Below are 15,392 nucleotides of genomic sequence, written 5' to 3' on the forward strand. Positions count from 1 at the left end.
TGGGTCCTGCTCTCCATGGGTCCCTAACCCACCCCCAAGACAACTTAAGACGCCTCTGTGCAGCTCGACTAGGCTTTCCTATGCCAGGCTGCCAGGTGCTGATGTTCTGGAGACAGATATTTAAAATTATTACAATTTTTATGGGGGTGGGGGGTCGGTGATCACTGGAGTAGTGTGGGGCTCTGTACTTTGTGTTTGAAGTGCTTATCTGGTCACTTTAGGTTGTTTTTTATGACTTAGACCATGTTTTAAATGGCCTAAGTCACAACGTCCAAGTTCCGTCTAGGCCAGGGGTGTCAAAGTCCCTCCTCGAGGGCCGCAATCCAGTCAGATTTTCAGGATTTCCCCAATGAATCTATTAGCATACCATGAAAGCAGTGCATGCAAATAGATCTCATGCATATTCATTGGGGAAATCCTGAAAACCCGACTGGATTGTAGCCCTCGAGGAGGGACTTTGTCACCCTTGGTCTAGGCTGTGTTGTAAAACTTTCAGTTATACATTCAGTACGACTAAGTCTAGCACGGCCCACATCCCGCCCTCGACACTCCTCCTGAAATGCCCCGTTTAGCTCTGGTCGTTCAGCGGCACTGGGAAGGCCTAGGTCTTTGTAAACACGTCCAAACCCCGTTTCAATTATCGGCGCTTGGACATCTTTCGTTTATGATCGTCCAAGTGCCGACTTATGCCGGTTTTTGGACGTTTTTCTCTTTCAATTATGAGCCCCCTAGGGTTTTATTATTTAATAACAAGACACTTGAGGTAGGCCCTTTTGGGCCAAAATATGATCGTGTCGAGTCTGTTTTAAAATAAAAGGATTGAGCACCATCTGGTCTCCTTCGTTGTTTTCATATGCTGTGAAAACCATCCTCATAGTTTATTTTATTAATCATTAAAGTGTATTTTCTACTTATGTGATCATGCCTAAACTATAAATTTAATGTAAATAAGACAGACCAATAATTGCTTACAGTAAAATTATTTATTAAGAATACATGCACTGCTGCTGCATGGATATTCTACAGTTTTACTGGTAAAAGAAAAAAAACCCTTTATCTTTAATCAATATTTTAATTAGGCACAATCATATAGAGAGCTCTCTCATTAGACCTGCACTGAAAAATATGTGCTTATATCGTCCATATGGTAGCACACATTGAGCACAAATGTGAAACTTAAGCGTTGTAGTACCAATCAAATACCGAAAGCTTGACAGCAGGCACATCGGTTCTAGGTTTCAAGCTTAGACTAGTCTAGATTCTTTTGAATGCATTTCATGACATTTGCAAATATGGTATCAGAAGGGAGAGCAGAAGTAAATAAGTTCAATTTATTAAGCAAAAGAAATTGCAAATAGAAGCCATACAGATTGCATGTTATAAATACAAGCACTTTATGATTACCATTTATGAAATCACCACGTCAGTGAGAAGAGTGTTTTTCAACCTAACATACCCTTGCAGATGATACAACAATTCCATAACAGGGATGTGCATGCTTTATTCATTTGATTCAGTAGCATGCCTTTAAAAATGAGTGCAAAATTGATTTCATGTGCATTTAGGCATGTTAATTCACAGGTCAAGATGATTAATGTATATTAATGATCATTTTGAATATATTTTTTACCACACAAAATTTGAAAATAGGAGGGAAAAACTTGAAAGTTACCTGAAACAAACTAATTTTTTTTCATGCACAACCCTAATCCACAATATACAGTAGTACTATTTTCCATGTTGTGCGTCAGCACTGTAGTATTTCTATTGCTCCAATACTTTCCATTGAGCATTCTTGTTTTACATTTTAAAAAAGACCATAAACAAGTTGCTTTCTTTCAAGATTGCCAAGCCCTGTTTGTGGTCTTACACTTTTGTCTGAATAACTTAAACATTTGCCAAAATTCACAACATAGCAAGAGCACCACAACTAGTACAGAGCTTGGCAAGTTGTCAGACCATCCAAAGCATTTAATCACAATTACATTTATACTATACAGCAGTGATATATAAACATACACTTTCCTTACTGCAACAGCTGTTGGAAAACAGTCAAAATAGCACAAAAATATTCAAAGCTCTGGTCTCATTAAGTGAAAAACCTAAATGGAAGGAATATTTGAATCAAGAGTAATAAATATTCAGTGAGATATACAACATAATTATAAAGTGCCCTTCTGGTTATTAAAAGTGAAGCCCAACAATTGTGTGTATATATAAGCATAAAAGACATTGCCATGAAAACAATTATCTCCCTTCAGCTTTTGATTGGTTTGCAAAAAAAAAAAAGCAATTACAGTATTTCTATTTGTCAGACAGTGACTAGAAGAACGGTTATCACATAAAAATCAGCCTAACTGACCTAGAGCATCTAAAAAAAACAAACTGAAAACAGTTAACTGAAGAGGACAATCTTAAAAATGAGTCTCCTGTAAAATGTCCAGTAGTGTTTTAACAACCCACCCTCTTGGTAAGAAAGGTGAAAATACTTTCCTCCTAGAAATGAACTGGAATAAAACCTTTAAGTCGATCTCACTAAAAGAACTGTATCTTAAACACATGTTACAAGATACATTAGAAAACAGTCTCTTGAAAACTGGGTCTGCTAAGGTCACTATATTAAAAAAAATCCCCCTCCAACACAATTTCTGTCTCCAGAACATATATCAATTTCTCCCCTAAAAGTTCTGTTTCAACAATATCTTTCAAGAAACAGACTACACTGTAAACTCTAGGACATGCCTCTTCCATCTAGATTACTCCAGCTGTTTTCCAGTGGATGAATTCTAACACAATTGCATTGTCAGATTCTAAACTCGTCAGCCCCGCTTTCAATATTTTCACCTAGACATTACTCGCCTCAATCAGAATTCCCTTCTGTGTTCCAATCACCCTAAATTACAGCTCTAGACCAGAAACAAAGCTCTAAACCAGGAGTGTCCAACCTTTTGGCTTCCCTGGGCCGCATTGACTGGAAAAAAATGTTTCTGGGGCCGCACAAACGCGTAAACGCTGCAACAAGACAGAGGAGGGAGCCGGCAAGACGGTAAACACCCGGGGGCAGCAGAAGAAAACACTGCATCGCCCTCGACCGGAGCCGCACAAAATACTTCACGGGGCCGCAGGTTGGACACCCCTGCTCTAAACTATTCATCATTTTGACCTGAACTATAATGGCACTTCTCGTTCAATCTGTAAATTTTGATCTAGTACAGTCTCAGAAAATTTAGAAAAATGCAACGAAGAACTGCAGTCCTGTCTTCTGCAAATATTAATAATCCCTTTATATTTCAAGAGAGCTATTTCTCTTCTTCACACTTTCTCTTACAAAACAATGCTATGAGCTGTGGAACACACCCCACTCTTAATGTCTTAAATTGAGTGATTTCTCTTTACTTTCTCTCACTGTAAATAAAAATTACTTTTCTGTCAAGTGTACAGCTCAACAGCCTGGGCAATTTGCCACAGGCACCAAACAGGAGAAAACTTTCAATAAAAATGGCTTAATTGTATGTTTGGCTAAAGCAACAAAGCCATAATTTACACATCCTGAAATCATATCCTCCTGTCCTGTTTGGTGCACTATAGAACCCCCCCTCCCCAACCAAGTCCTACTAATCTGGCAAACAGCTTTTCTCTGGCATAAACCAGCAGAGCTGCCAGAGGAGAGAAGTGTTTTTGGGGTGGGGGTTCGGGTGTGTTTATTTGGACTAGGAAGCCATGAAAAATATAGTGGTCTGTAGTAGCTTTGCTGCTACAGTAGCATTGGTCATACATAGAACACTGAGGCTGTTTGGCTACTTTGACCTGTATCATATTATTCTTTGAAGACCTCCTGTATATTGTCTGCTTCTATGACATGGAGCAGTTCACAAATTACCCATTTAACTCTATACTAATGGCAACTTTTTGGGGTTGATGCTTTTACTAAAATTTCAAAAGCGCCTATTCTGCATGGAAGGAAGTGTGACTCCCTTTTTCATTATTCTTTACCTAGAATTATACAGGCCTAGAAAAGGGACCAGAAGCTCACAATAATGTATGACTGCAGTTAGATATTACTTTATGATTGGACAACTTGATTGGTTTATCTACTGCACTTTTGCTGGCATGACAAGCACTGGGCATTCTAAGTGTCTGCATTATGAACAGTAAGACAACACTTCAAAAAAAATTTTTTTTAAGAAAATAGATGCTAGTTCTATTCATGTTGAGAATACAAATGACCAATTTCAATTTTTAAAAAAATATACTAAAAATGACTGTATAAGAGGTGCAAAGAAAAAACAAATGAAGTTGGCAACAAGGATCAGAAAGGAAAACAAAAATAAAATGGGGTATTAAGAAGATACACTTCCTAAATCTTTAAGGAAAAAGGCATTGCTCCTAAATTTGTTGGCTAACTTGAGGCAGCCAGGTCTTGGAATTAAAATAGGTAAATCAGTAACCATTCGCATTGCACATACTTTATCCCTCGCCCTCTCTGCCTGCATAGGTAAAAGAAATACTTAACGAGAAATTTAACATTAATCTACAAGATGGCACAAGTTACAGTAGCACCTAAAACTCCCCTTGCAGTTACTGTTTTTCAGAGCTCTACACATTTTAGCAGCCTGTGTAATCTGAACAGCTGATGAATTTCACGGTTTCCTTTTTCTGTAGTTTGCAATGGTGAACCTCAGAAGTTCACAGCATGAGCATGCTTCTTGCACAGTGGCTTATCTTTCTTGGAGAAGAACGTCTGACCCTCCAAACTTTCACAACATACCTGTAATGAAAACCAGCTGGTTAATTACCTGACAATACAGGCCAAGGTGTAAAGGGGTCATTGAGGCTTTAAACCACGACCAAATTCAAAAATGTGCGAGACAAACACAGAGGATAGGAGGAGCATGGAATCAAAACAAAACTTTAATAACCTTTACATTCTAAACATGACAGAGGGGTGTAAGCTGCTAACAAAGGCAGATCTAACTGACCACCTTGCTGGGCAGACTGGATGGAGCCTGATGTCGGTGCTGGGCAAAATAGTAGCATACAATATAATTACAAGCACATACATAAGATTAGATGAGACAAAACCAACATGGATTTAGTCAATGGAAATCTTGCCTCACCAAATCTCCTATATTTCTTTGAAAGGGTGAATAAACATAGATATGGTGAGCTGGCTGACATTATCTATCTGGATTCTCAAAAGGCATTTGACAAAGTACCCCATGAAAAACTCCTGAAGAAAGTAGAAAGTCATGGGATAGGAAATAATACCCTATTATGGATTAAGAATCTGTTAAGACAAAAACCAGAGTACGGTTAAATGGACAGTATTCTCAATGGAGATGGGTAGATAGTGGGATTCCCCAGGGGTCTGTGCTGGGACTGCTGCTTTTTAATATATTTATAAATGATCTTCTTAAACAACCATACTTTATTCCGGGACCAGTGGGTTATTTCTGTCTACCTGCCAGGACTTTGTAGGAAGCCTCAAATTTCAGACTTAAACCCCCTCTTTCCTCATCACTGGTCCTCCAGGAACTAGTTTTCCTTCCTACAAGCCAGGCTTTAGGAGCTTGTCTTTTCTTCTCATGTTTTATTTTGTGTAATTTCAGTCTTCTAAGTCACCGCGAGCCAACGCAGGATTTGGAATACCTAGGAGTTCGATTTCACACAGGACAGAACAAAGTGTTCCTGCCTATGTCCCGTCAGGAGAAGCTCTGAGAGGTTATCAGGGACTTTCTAGCCACTCCGGTCCCAATGGCATGGCAGTACCTCCAGGTTTTGGGGACCACGGTGGCAACAATCAATGTCATCCCTTGGGCAAGAGCCTGTTTGCATCTGCTGCAGGATGCTCTGCTTTTGCGCTGGAGTCAACAGCGGGATCCATTATATGCGCCTCTGCCCTGGTTGACTGTGGCACAGAACGGTCTTGCCTGATGGTTGTGACCTCCCTCGCTCTCCAGGGGCCTTCCCTTCCAGATCTCAGATTGGGTGATTCTGTCTACAGATGCAAGTCTCAAAAGTTGAGGAGTGGTGTATATGACCACCCTGTTTAGGGCCGTGGGCTCCCTCAGAGTTCAAGTGGTCAATCAATCGCTTGGAACTTTGAGCGATTCAGCTTGCTCTCCTCTTCGAAGGTCGTTTCCGTCATCGAGCAGTCCACGTATTCTCAGACAATGCCATGCTTATGTCAATCAGCAGGGGGCACGAGGAGTCCCTCCCTGAGCGTGGAAGCTCAGATTCTTGTTTTCTGAGCAGAGACACCCCTAGTGGTGCTGTTAGCGGCACACGCGGCAGGAGTGGACAACATTCAAGCGGATTTTCTCAGTCGTCAGACTCTGGACCCCGGAGAGTGGTCTCTGTCTCAGAGTGTTCATAGAAACATGATGGCAGATAAAGGCCAAATGGCCCATCTAGTCTGCCCATCTGCAGTAACCATCATCTCTTTCTCTCTCCGAGAGATCCCATGTGCCTGTCCCAGGCCCTTTTGAATTCAGACACAGTCTCTGTCTCCACCACCTCTTCTGGGAGACTGTTCCATGCTTCTACCACCCTTCCTGTAAAAATGTATTTCCTTAGATTACTCTGGAGCCTATCACCTCTTAACTTCATCCTATGCCCTCTCATTGCAGAGTTTCCTTTCAAATGAAAGAGACTATACTTATGTGCATTTACATTACGTAGGTATTTAAACGTCTCTATCATATCTCCCCTCTCCTGCCTTTCCTCCAAAGTATACAGATTGAGATCTTTATGTCTGTCCCCATATGCCTTATGATGACCACATACCATTTTAGTAGCCTTCCTCTGGACTGATTCCATCCTTTTTATATCTTTTTGAAGGTGCAGCCTCCAGAATTGTACACAATATTCTAAATGAGGTCTCACCAGAGTTTTATACAGAGGCATCAATATCTCCTTTTTCCTCTCCCTATGCAATCTAGCATCCTTCTAGCTTTCGCCGTCACCTTTTCAACCTGTTTGGACACCTTAAAATCATCACCTACAATCACACCCAAGTCCTGCTCTTCTGTCATGCACATAAGTTCTTCACTCCCTAATCTTTACCGCTCCCTCAGGTTTTTGCAGCCAAAATGCATGACCTTGCATTTCTCAGCGTTCAGTTTTAGTTGCCTAATTTCAGACCATTCTTCAAGCTTCGTTAGATCTTTCTTTATGTTATTCACACCATCCAGCGTGTCTACTCTATTGCAGATTTTGGTATCATCCGCAAAGAGGCAAATCTTACCTCAGCAATATTGTTTATAAAAATGTTGAAAAAAACAGGCCCAAGAACAGAACCCTTGAGGCATAGTAGATTAGTGGGGGTGTCACATGTTCGATCTACTCGAAAGGGTCCAGAGAAGAGCGACTAAAATGGTTAAGGGGTTGGAGGAGCTGCCCTTGAAAAAAGGAGACAGAGGGGACATGATCGAAACATTCAAGATAATGAAGGGAGTAGACTTAGTAGATAAAGACAGGTTGTTCACCCTCTCCAATGTAGAGAGAACGAGGGGACACTCACTAAAGTTAAAAGGGGATAGATTCCGTACAAACGTAAGGAAGTTCTTCTTCACCCAGAGAGTGGTAGAGAACTGGAATGCTGTTATAAGGGAAAACACCCTCCAGGGATTCAAGACAAGATTGGACAAGTTCCTGCTGAACCAGAATGAATGCAGGTAGGGCTGGTCTCGGTTATGGCACTGGTCTTTGACCAGGGGGCCGCCGTGTGAGCAGACTGCTGGGCGCTATGGACCACTGGTCTGACTGGTCTTATGTTCTTATAACTGCGGCCAACAAGAAAACAGAGAGGTTCTTCAGTCGCCGTCACGAGGCCGGCAGCGAAGGCCTAGATGTTCTGGTTCAGCCCTGGCCATGTGAAGGTCTCCTATGTGTCTTCCCTCCATGGCCCATGATAGGGTGTCTGTTGAGAAGGACAGTGGCCCACGGAGGTCCTGTGATCCTTGTCACACCCGATTGGCCAACTTGAAGAAGGGTCTAGGGGTAGCTTCTCTCCGGGTACAGATTGCCAGGCTCTCTTGTATGGGAACTCCTTCTCCGAGGGGCTCATTGGCAGCTCATCTGGATGTAGCCCGCTTCCCATGGGGCGCTCTGCAGCTTAGCCTTTCGTTGCACCTTCCCTGTCTGACTTGGAATCTTAACCTGGTTCTCAGCTCTCTGGCTCATCTGCCAAATGAGCCTTTGCAGCAGGTGTCCCATATGGATCTTACGATCAAGACAGTCTTTCTGGTGGCTATTACCTCAGCCTGTAGGGTTTCAGAGCTTCAGGCTCTCTCCTACTGGGATCATTTTCTGTGTTATTACGGAATCTAGTGCGATGCTGTACAGTTCCTTCTTTTCTTCCAAAAATGGTTTCTACTTTTCATGTGAATCAGGAAGTCTGGCTTCCTACTTTTCCTTCCTCCAGCTCAAGGGAGTAGGACTGGGTGTTGCGGTCCTTCAATGTGCGCAAGCTGTTTTTGCGGTACCTGGAGGTCACAAACGAGTTTTGCCTCTGACCATCTGTTCTGGCCATTTCTGTTACATTAACGGGTGCTAGAATATATGTGTGTGTGTCTCTCTATTTCTTTCTCTCTCTCTCTCTCTCCTTAGCCGCTTTCTTTCTTTCTTTTTCCTTGGCTGTCCATCACCACCCCTTGCCTGCTCTCCCTGTCCATTCTCCCTTCCTTTTACCTCCCCTGTGTCCACCACCACCCCTTCACAGCTCTCCTTATGCAGCAGCAGCCCTTCTTCCTTTGTTTTACCTCCCCCCTGTCCAGCAGCACCTTCCTTCTCCCCCTGTCCAACATTAGGCCTCTGTTCCTTTTTCTTCACCCCCCCTGTCCATCAGCACCTCTTTCCTTCTCCCCCTGTCCAGCAGTAGGCGTCCCTTCCTTTTTCTCCCACCCTCCTCCTTCTTATCCCTATGATACACTTACCTTGCTCTGCCTCTGATCAGAGGCTCCCGACAGCTGCCCAGTTGCACCCATTGGAAAAGTTCCCTCTGCGGCATCCCGCACCCCTCCTGTCGCGACTCCCGCTGTGTTTCTTTCTGTCTGTCTCTGTCCCTGGCCCCCTTTGTCTGTTTCTTTCTGTATATCTCCCTGCCCCTGTGTCTTTCTTCTTTTCTTTCTGTCTCCCTTCCTCCCTCTGTCTGTCTGTCCAAAGCAGCATTCCCTCCCCCTCCATTTCCCTCCCCCCACACCAGTTCCCTGTGCACCTGCCCCTGTGTCTTTCTTCTTGTCTTTCTGTCTCCCTTCCTCCAGTTCCCTGTGCTGCAGCATTAGCGTTTTCTCTACCTCCTTTCCCTTCCCACAGTCGCGATTACAAACGCAGGCCCAAGTCCTTTGCCACCCCCCCTTCCCTTCCCTTCCTGCGGGCCCGACTGGCGATTTAAGCAGCGTGTCAGCAGTGTTCACACGCTGCTTCGGGTCGTTCTACTGCCCTGATTTACTCTGGCACGTCCGGAGCAAATCAGGGCAGTAGAAGGGCCCGAAGCAGCGTGTGAAGACTGCTGACACACTGCTTAAATTGCCAGTCGGGCCTGCGGTAAGGAAGGGGGGGGGGGCGGCAAATGACTCGGGTCCCGGGCAGTGGAAAGTTGCTGGGCTCCTCGGTGGGGGCGCTGAGTGGCCGCGATCCCTCTCCTCCCAGACCCCTCACCCCCCGGGAGGAACGGAGATTGGCGGCTACAGCCACTGGCTTCAGCGTCTTCTATCCACTGCGGCCAACCCTAGCGGAAACAGAAAGTAGTCAGAGAGGGCGGCCCGCAGTGGACAGAAGACAGCAAAGCCAGCGTTAGCGCGGTGCAGCGCTTTTCTCTTCATTTAAAAGCGGGTGAGCTGGCGAGAACGAGGAGGTGGTGGTTTTGGCAGTGAGTGAGGGCGGGAGGGGGTGAGTCGCCGGCTGTGCTTTCCCAATCTGTCCACCGCATACGCACTCTGGCCACGGACCTACAGATCAGGGATTACAGATCACGCAGGTCTGAGTGCGCATGCGTGGCTAGCGTTTTATTATATAGGATGACAATTTTGCATGAGGTAAAAAACTCTTTATAGTTTATAAATCTTTCCTTTTAGCTAAGTCTTAATAATAATATTGTAATTCATAGCTAAAGAGACATATGATCAAGAAACTCTTATTTTACTTTTGTGATTATGATAAACATACCGAGGGCCTCAAAATAGCATCTGGCGGGCCGCAGGTTTGAGACCACTGCTCTAAAATCACCATTAAAATCCTGTGGGTCACTGTGGTGCAGGTAAATTGTCCAATTTCAAAACAGTGACCAATGCTCCAAAAATCTCGCATGTAAATGAGAGTCACAAAGGTTTACGGAATCCCATCTGATCAGTTATTGAAAAAAAGTGACTGACTCATGCACAGAGCCAGTATGGAAAGCTAACGTGCAGAGCTGGCATGGGAAGTCCCGAGCAGCCTAATGCTGGTCAGATGTTTGGGGCAGGAAGAGCAGATTGTTGTTTTTTTTCTTAATGGGCACAGATGTTGTGTGTATGAGAAATGCATATCATTTGTCCCTATTAAAAAAAAAAAAATTGTGCTGGGACAACCCCCCACCCCTCAAACTTAAAAAAAAAAAAAAAAAAATCATCAGTAGGGATGCCCATTTCATTCTGCCTCGGACTCTTCCCCTAGTTTTTTTATTTAGACCAGCAGAAGGGATGCCTACTCCCTCCTGCCAGCAGGCCTGCCCCTTCCCGGTGCATCCAGGGATGCACTGGGAGGGGCCTAAGACCCTGGTTCAGGGGCCTTAAGTATCTGAACCAATCAGAGTCAGGCCCCTGATACATCGGGAAGAGGCCTAAGGCCCTAATTGTGTAACACACAAACAACATCTGTGTCCATTAAAAAAAATAGCTACTCTTCCTGCTCCCAACAGCTGAGTGGCTGGAGACTGCTTCAGGGCTTCCTATGCCGCTCAGCTGTTCAGCACTTGTTTAACACTACTGGCACCCTCCAGACCTGTCAATGATTTTGGAGTGTTAAAAACTGGTCCTTCAATTTGTGCATCACCAAGGCATTGCTTGGAGTGCTCATTTTAATATTAATGACACTAAACAACATTTAATATTAATGATATTATACAACATTTACATAGCAGGCTGCTAGGAAGCACAGAAAAGACCGCAGGGAGCCATTATGTGCATCAGTAGGTAAAATACTTCAATGCAAAACTGGTTTAGTGTTGATCATTAAAGGCACAGTGGGCTAGATTCACTAACCTTCAATCCGTGTTCGATCCATGTCCGTGTGCATGCAGGCCGATGAATTCACTAAAGGTCTGCATGCAAATGGGAGCGATCGTTGGCATGCCCCCAACCGACCGCACAGATTGCTAGAGAGTGATCCTTGAGCATGCACAGACCATCTTCCTTGCCTGTGATGGTCTGTGCATGCTCTCAGCAGGAAAATTTTTTTTGCACTGCGGGGAAGGGGTGGGAGAGATTCGGGCCTGAGAACAGGAGATTGGGGCTGAAGGCAGGGCAGTCGGAAAGGACTTGAGTGACCGGTCCTCAGCAGTTGCTTATTTTGGATTGGTCAGCCCAGTCGGTGTCCCTCTTTTCTATTTAGTGAATCGTATCCCTGCCTACTTTGCATGCCATTTCCCCTCATTTGCATGCATGCATCGGAACTGGATCAGTACACAGGTTAGTGAATCAGGTCGGAGGGAAATCAGGTCGCAAAGGGGTCACAAACTGATCGGAACACGATCGGTTTGCTTAGTGAATCTAGCCCAGTGAGTTTTGAGCATATGGGCCTGAGTCTCTAACGTGATTAAAGTTAACACTATTTACATGACCACAGCATAGAAATTAAACCTCTAGTGCAAGCCTGTGGTTTTGACCCATGGGTTTAAAGTGGGGTTGCACTACGGGCACCGGAACCGGCGGAAAAAGGACACTGGAGGAGGACGGGGAAAGCGAGTGCTGCCGGCAGGACTCGGTCAGCTGAGCTAGCGGAAAAGGGAAAGGGCTCCAGTGTGGAGGACAGGGAAAGGCAGAGGGGTGGCCAGTGGGACTCCCTCACGAGAGCCGAAGAAGCGGAGAGAGAGAGCAGCGGGTGCTGCCGCCACAACTCAGGCACCGGAGCCGAGAGGGATGAAAGGCAGAGGAACCGGTTGAGGCAAATTGGTCACAGGCGGCGAGAGGGAACTCAGGAGAGCAAGCACATGCGCAGACCATCTATAGGCAAAGAAGATGGTCTTCGCACGCATCTGGATCATAAGAACATAAGAAATGCCTCTGCTGGGTCAGACCCGAGGTCCATCGTGCCCAGCAGTCCGCTCACGCGGCGGCCCAACAGGTCCAGGACCTGTGCAGTAATCTTCTATCTATACCCCTCTATCCCCATTTCCAGTAGGAATTTGTCCAATCCTTTCTTGAACCCCAGTACCGTACTCTGCCTTATAACGTCCTCTGGAAGCGCATTCCAGGTGTCCACCACACGTTGGGTAAAGAAGAACTTCCTAGCATTTGTTTTGAATCTGTCCCCTTTCAACTTTTCCGAATGCCCTCTTGTTCTCTTATTTTTCGAAAGTTCGAAGAATCTGTCCCTCTCTACTCTCTCTATGCCCTTCATGATCTTGTAAGTCTCTATCATATCCCCTCTAAGTCTCCTCTTCTCCAGGGAAAAGAGACCCAGCTTCTCCAATCTCTCAGAGTATGACAGGTTTTCCATACCTATTATCAGACGTGTTGCTCTCCTTTGAACCCTCTCGACTAATGCCATATCCTTCTTAAGATACGGCGACCAATACTGGACGCAGTACTCCAAATGCGGGCGCACCATCGCCCGATACAACGGCAGGATAACTTCTTTCGTTCTGGCTGTAATACCCTTTTTGATTATACCAAGCATTCTATTCGCTCTCTTAGCGGCCGCTGCACACTGTGCCGACGGCTTCATTGTCATGTCCACCATTACCCCCAAGTCCCTTTCCTGGGTACTCTTATTCAATAACATCCCTCCCATTGTATAGTTGTACCTCGAGTTTCTGCTCCCCACATGTAATACTTTACATTTTTCAATGTTGAACTTCATCTGCCATTTCGCCGCCCATTCTTCTAATTTGTTCAAGTCCCTTTGCAACTTTTCGCAGTCCTCTGTAGTCCGAGCTCCATTAAATAGTTTGGTGTCGTCCGCAAATTTTATTATCTCGCACTTCGTTCCTGTTTCTAGATCGCTCTGCAGCAAGCTGTGCAGTCGCTGTGGGGTGTGCCTCCAATCGAGTCAATTTACATGTAGACTCGTTGTGAATCGGTTGCCCAGCCATGGATCGGATCACCCGGTACGGTTAGTGAATCTAGCCTTAAATGTTTTGACTTCAACACTTCTACAATAAGAATTTGAGCCCTTGGCTGTTTGGAGGGGGGGGGAGAGGGGGAGAATGAACTAAAATGACCACCCCCAGCAGATGAATCCCCCTAGTCATACTTCTAACAAACAGTTTCACAGCAGCTCTAATCAGGCCATTGAAAGAAGGCCGCATACTGTTTATTCTTTCATGGTTAAAATACACCCTAAAATGTCACATTTATAAAGGAGTACACATCAAAAAGGTTAAACAGTACTTAGAGACGTGTGATTCTGCCTCATGCCAAGTGACAAATGCTATGCCAAAACCTCACAATAGCACACGTCTTCCAAAAGAGTGCAAAAGTAGCTTTTGTTTGTGTTTGGAGGATCAAAAGGTACATTAGCAGTCCTTACGGTTGGTAGAAGTACTTTTATGATGCTAGTTGCTTTTCTGACAGGGCCAGGGTTTTATTCACCGCACACACAAAAGGTATCATGCCAGGTTCGGGTTGAGTCCATGATTTGCTACATGTTTTTATGATTGATGAGACTGCTTTGTACATGGTTGCTAATAAGGAGGGTTTTGAAGACCTTCTCTTTTCCTTTGAAGGTGCTTTTCCGACAGGGCCAAGGTTTACTCACCGCACACACAAAGCAGGTATCATGCCAGATAGTGCCCAGAGCTTCCAGAAACCTGTCTCCAGCTTCTATGGGGAAGTCACAGCCACGACACATTGTACCAAAGAGGGAGTAGTAATCTGAGGAGAAAAAACAGTTGAAATTTAGCAAAAGCTGTTCTTTACATTGATCTGTCAACACCTGACATCTTCACTTCCTGCACAGGCAGCCTTTCTGCCCCCAAGCTTTCAGATACTTACCATGTGCACCCTTCAGCATGCTGGTTACCTGCAGTGCTGGAAAGTGCAGACTTGCAGGCTTAAATTACTGACACCGAATGGTGTAAAGAGTACATGGAACACTGGAGCTCTGGGCAGAACACAAGACAGAACCTAAAAGTGCATTCTCTTAGCACAACTCTGTGCAGCACGTCTATTTATTGCAAAATGGAGGGCATTATAGTAAATGGTATATATAGTAAAACTTCTGATTCTCCCACAGCTACCCCTACCCTCCTGATACAATAAGAATTTTTAGGAGTAGCATGCCATGTATGCAGAAGGTTGAAATTTAAATTGCTCTTCATGTAAACCCACCACCCACCCCAAAAAAAAAAAAAAAAAAAACTGCCAGAGAATTTCTGCTCTGGGGAATTTGGGAAGTCAGTCCAGCCTTTTCTTCCTGTCAATAGGAGTCAATCCCTGCTCAAATGCTTTGGCTCCTTTAGCTGTTTGTGACGCTGACACGGTTCTTTTTGTTTTGCAATGCGCTCCTCAAGTATCTCACTAGTCCCCTGAGGAAGGCTTTTGCCGAAACTGGAGTCCTTGCTGGGACTACTACTGCTGAGCAAGTTTCTCCCTATTGGATTTGATTGTGGATTAATAAATGTAGCTTCTTTGGTTGGTTTTAGACAAATCACTTGCCTCTTTTTGCATTTGTTTTGCTATTGGAACCAAAGCTTGTTCTGTGCTTGTCTTTTTGTTTCCATACAAACACTCAGGGAGACATTTTACTTGTGATGCAGTAAACCACTGCGGATGAGTACACTTTTTTTTTTTTTTCCTGTCAGCACACTTTCCAACATTACTGACATTCGCATGCCTTTAGCTTACTGCATCATGAGAAAGTTTTTCAGGACATGTTTTAGAACGCTGTACACCGATTCATTGCATGCCATTCTAATGCGCAGTGTTGTGCTTCAAGCTGGAAAGGGAGAAGGGAATCACAGAATCAGTCTTCCCTACTGTAGTTTCTCTTTATGAGGAGCAAACAAAAATATTCAGCACAAAGAAAATAAAAATGGCAACACAAATTCATATGAAAAAAAAAAAAAAAATCCACCACTAAACTTAATAAAGCAGTTTTTATGAAGTTGTTGAAAACAAGGAAGACTGAGTTTAAAGTGACAGTTGATCTCATTTTAGAAAAACATTTTTAAGTCAGTATTCAGGGAAGGGGTG

At 44.3% G+C, this 15,392-nt stretch overlaps 1 protein-coding gene across 11 annotated transcripts in view; it reads right to left on the reverse strand.

Annotated features, from left to right (window-relative positions):
* Positions 1-964: 964 nt before the first annotated feature.
* Positions 965-15,392, reverse strand: part of PDLIM5 (PDZ and LIM domain 5) — a 468,176-nt gene continuing 453,748 nt past the window's right edge. For all 11 annotated transcript variants that reach the window (XM_033957971.1, XM_033957962.1, XM_033958049.1 and 8 more), the window contains 2 exons: positions 13,957-14,072; positions 965-4,768 (listed from right to left, as the gene is read on the reverse strand). In XM_033957971.1, coding sequence (XP_033813862.1) covers positions 4,679-4,768; positions 13,957-14,072 — 206 coding nt within the window. In that variant the 3' untranslated portion in view covers positions 965-4,678. The remainder of the gene's footprint in view (positions 4,769-13,956; positions 14,073-15,392) is intronic.

Source organism: Geotrypetes seraphini, chromosome 1 (assembly GCF_902459505.1).
Source record: "Geotrypetes seraphini chromosome 1, aGeoSer1.1, whole genome shotgun sequence".
In the NCBI taxonomy this organism is placed as follows: Eukaryota; Metazoa; Chordata; class Amphibia; order Gymnophiona; family Dermophiidae; genus Geotrypetes; species Geotrypetes seraphini.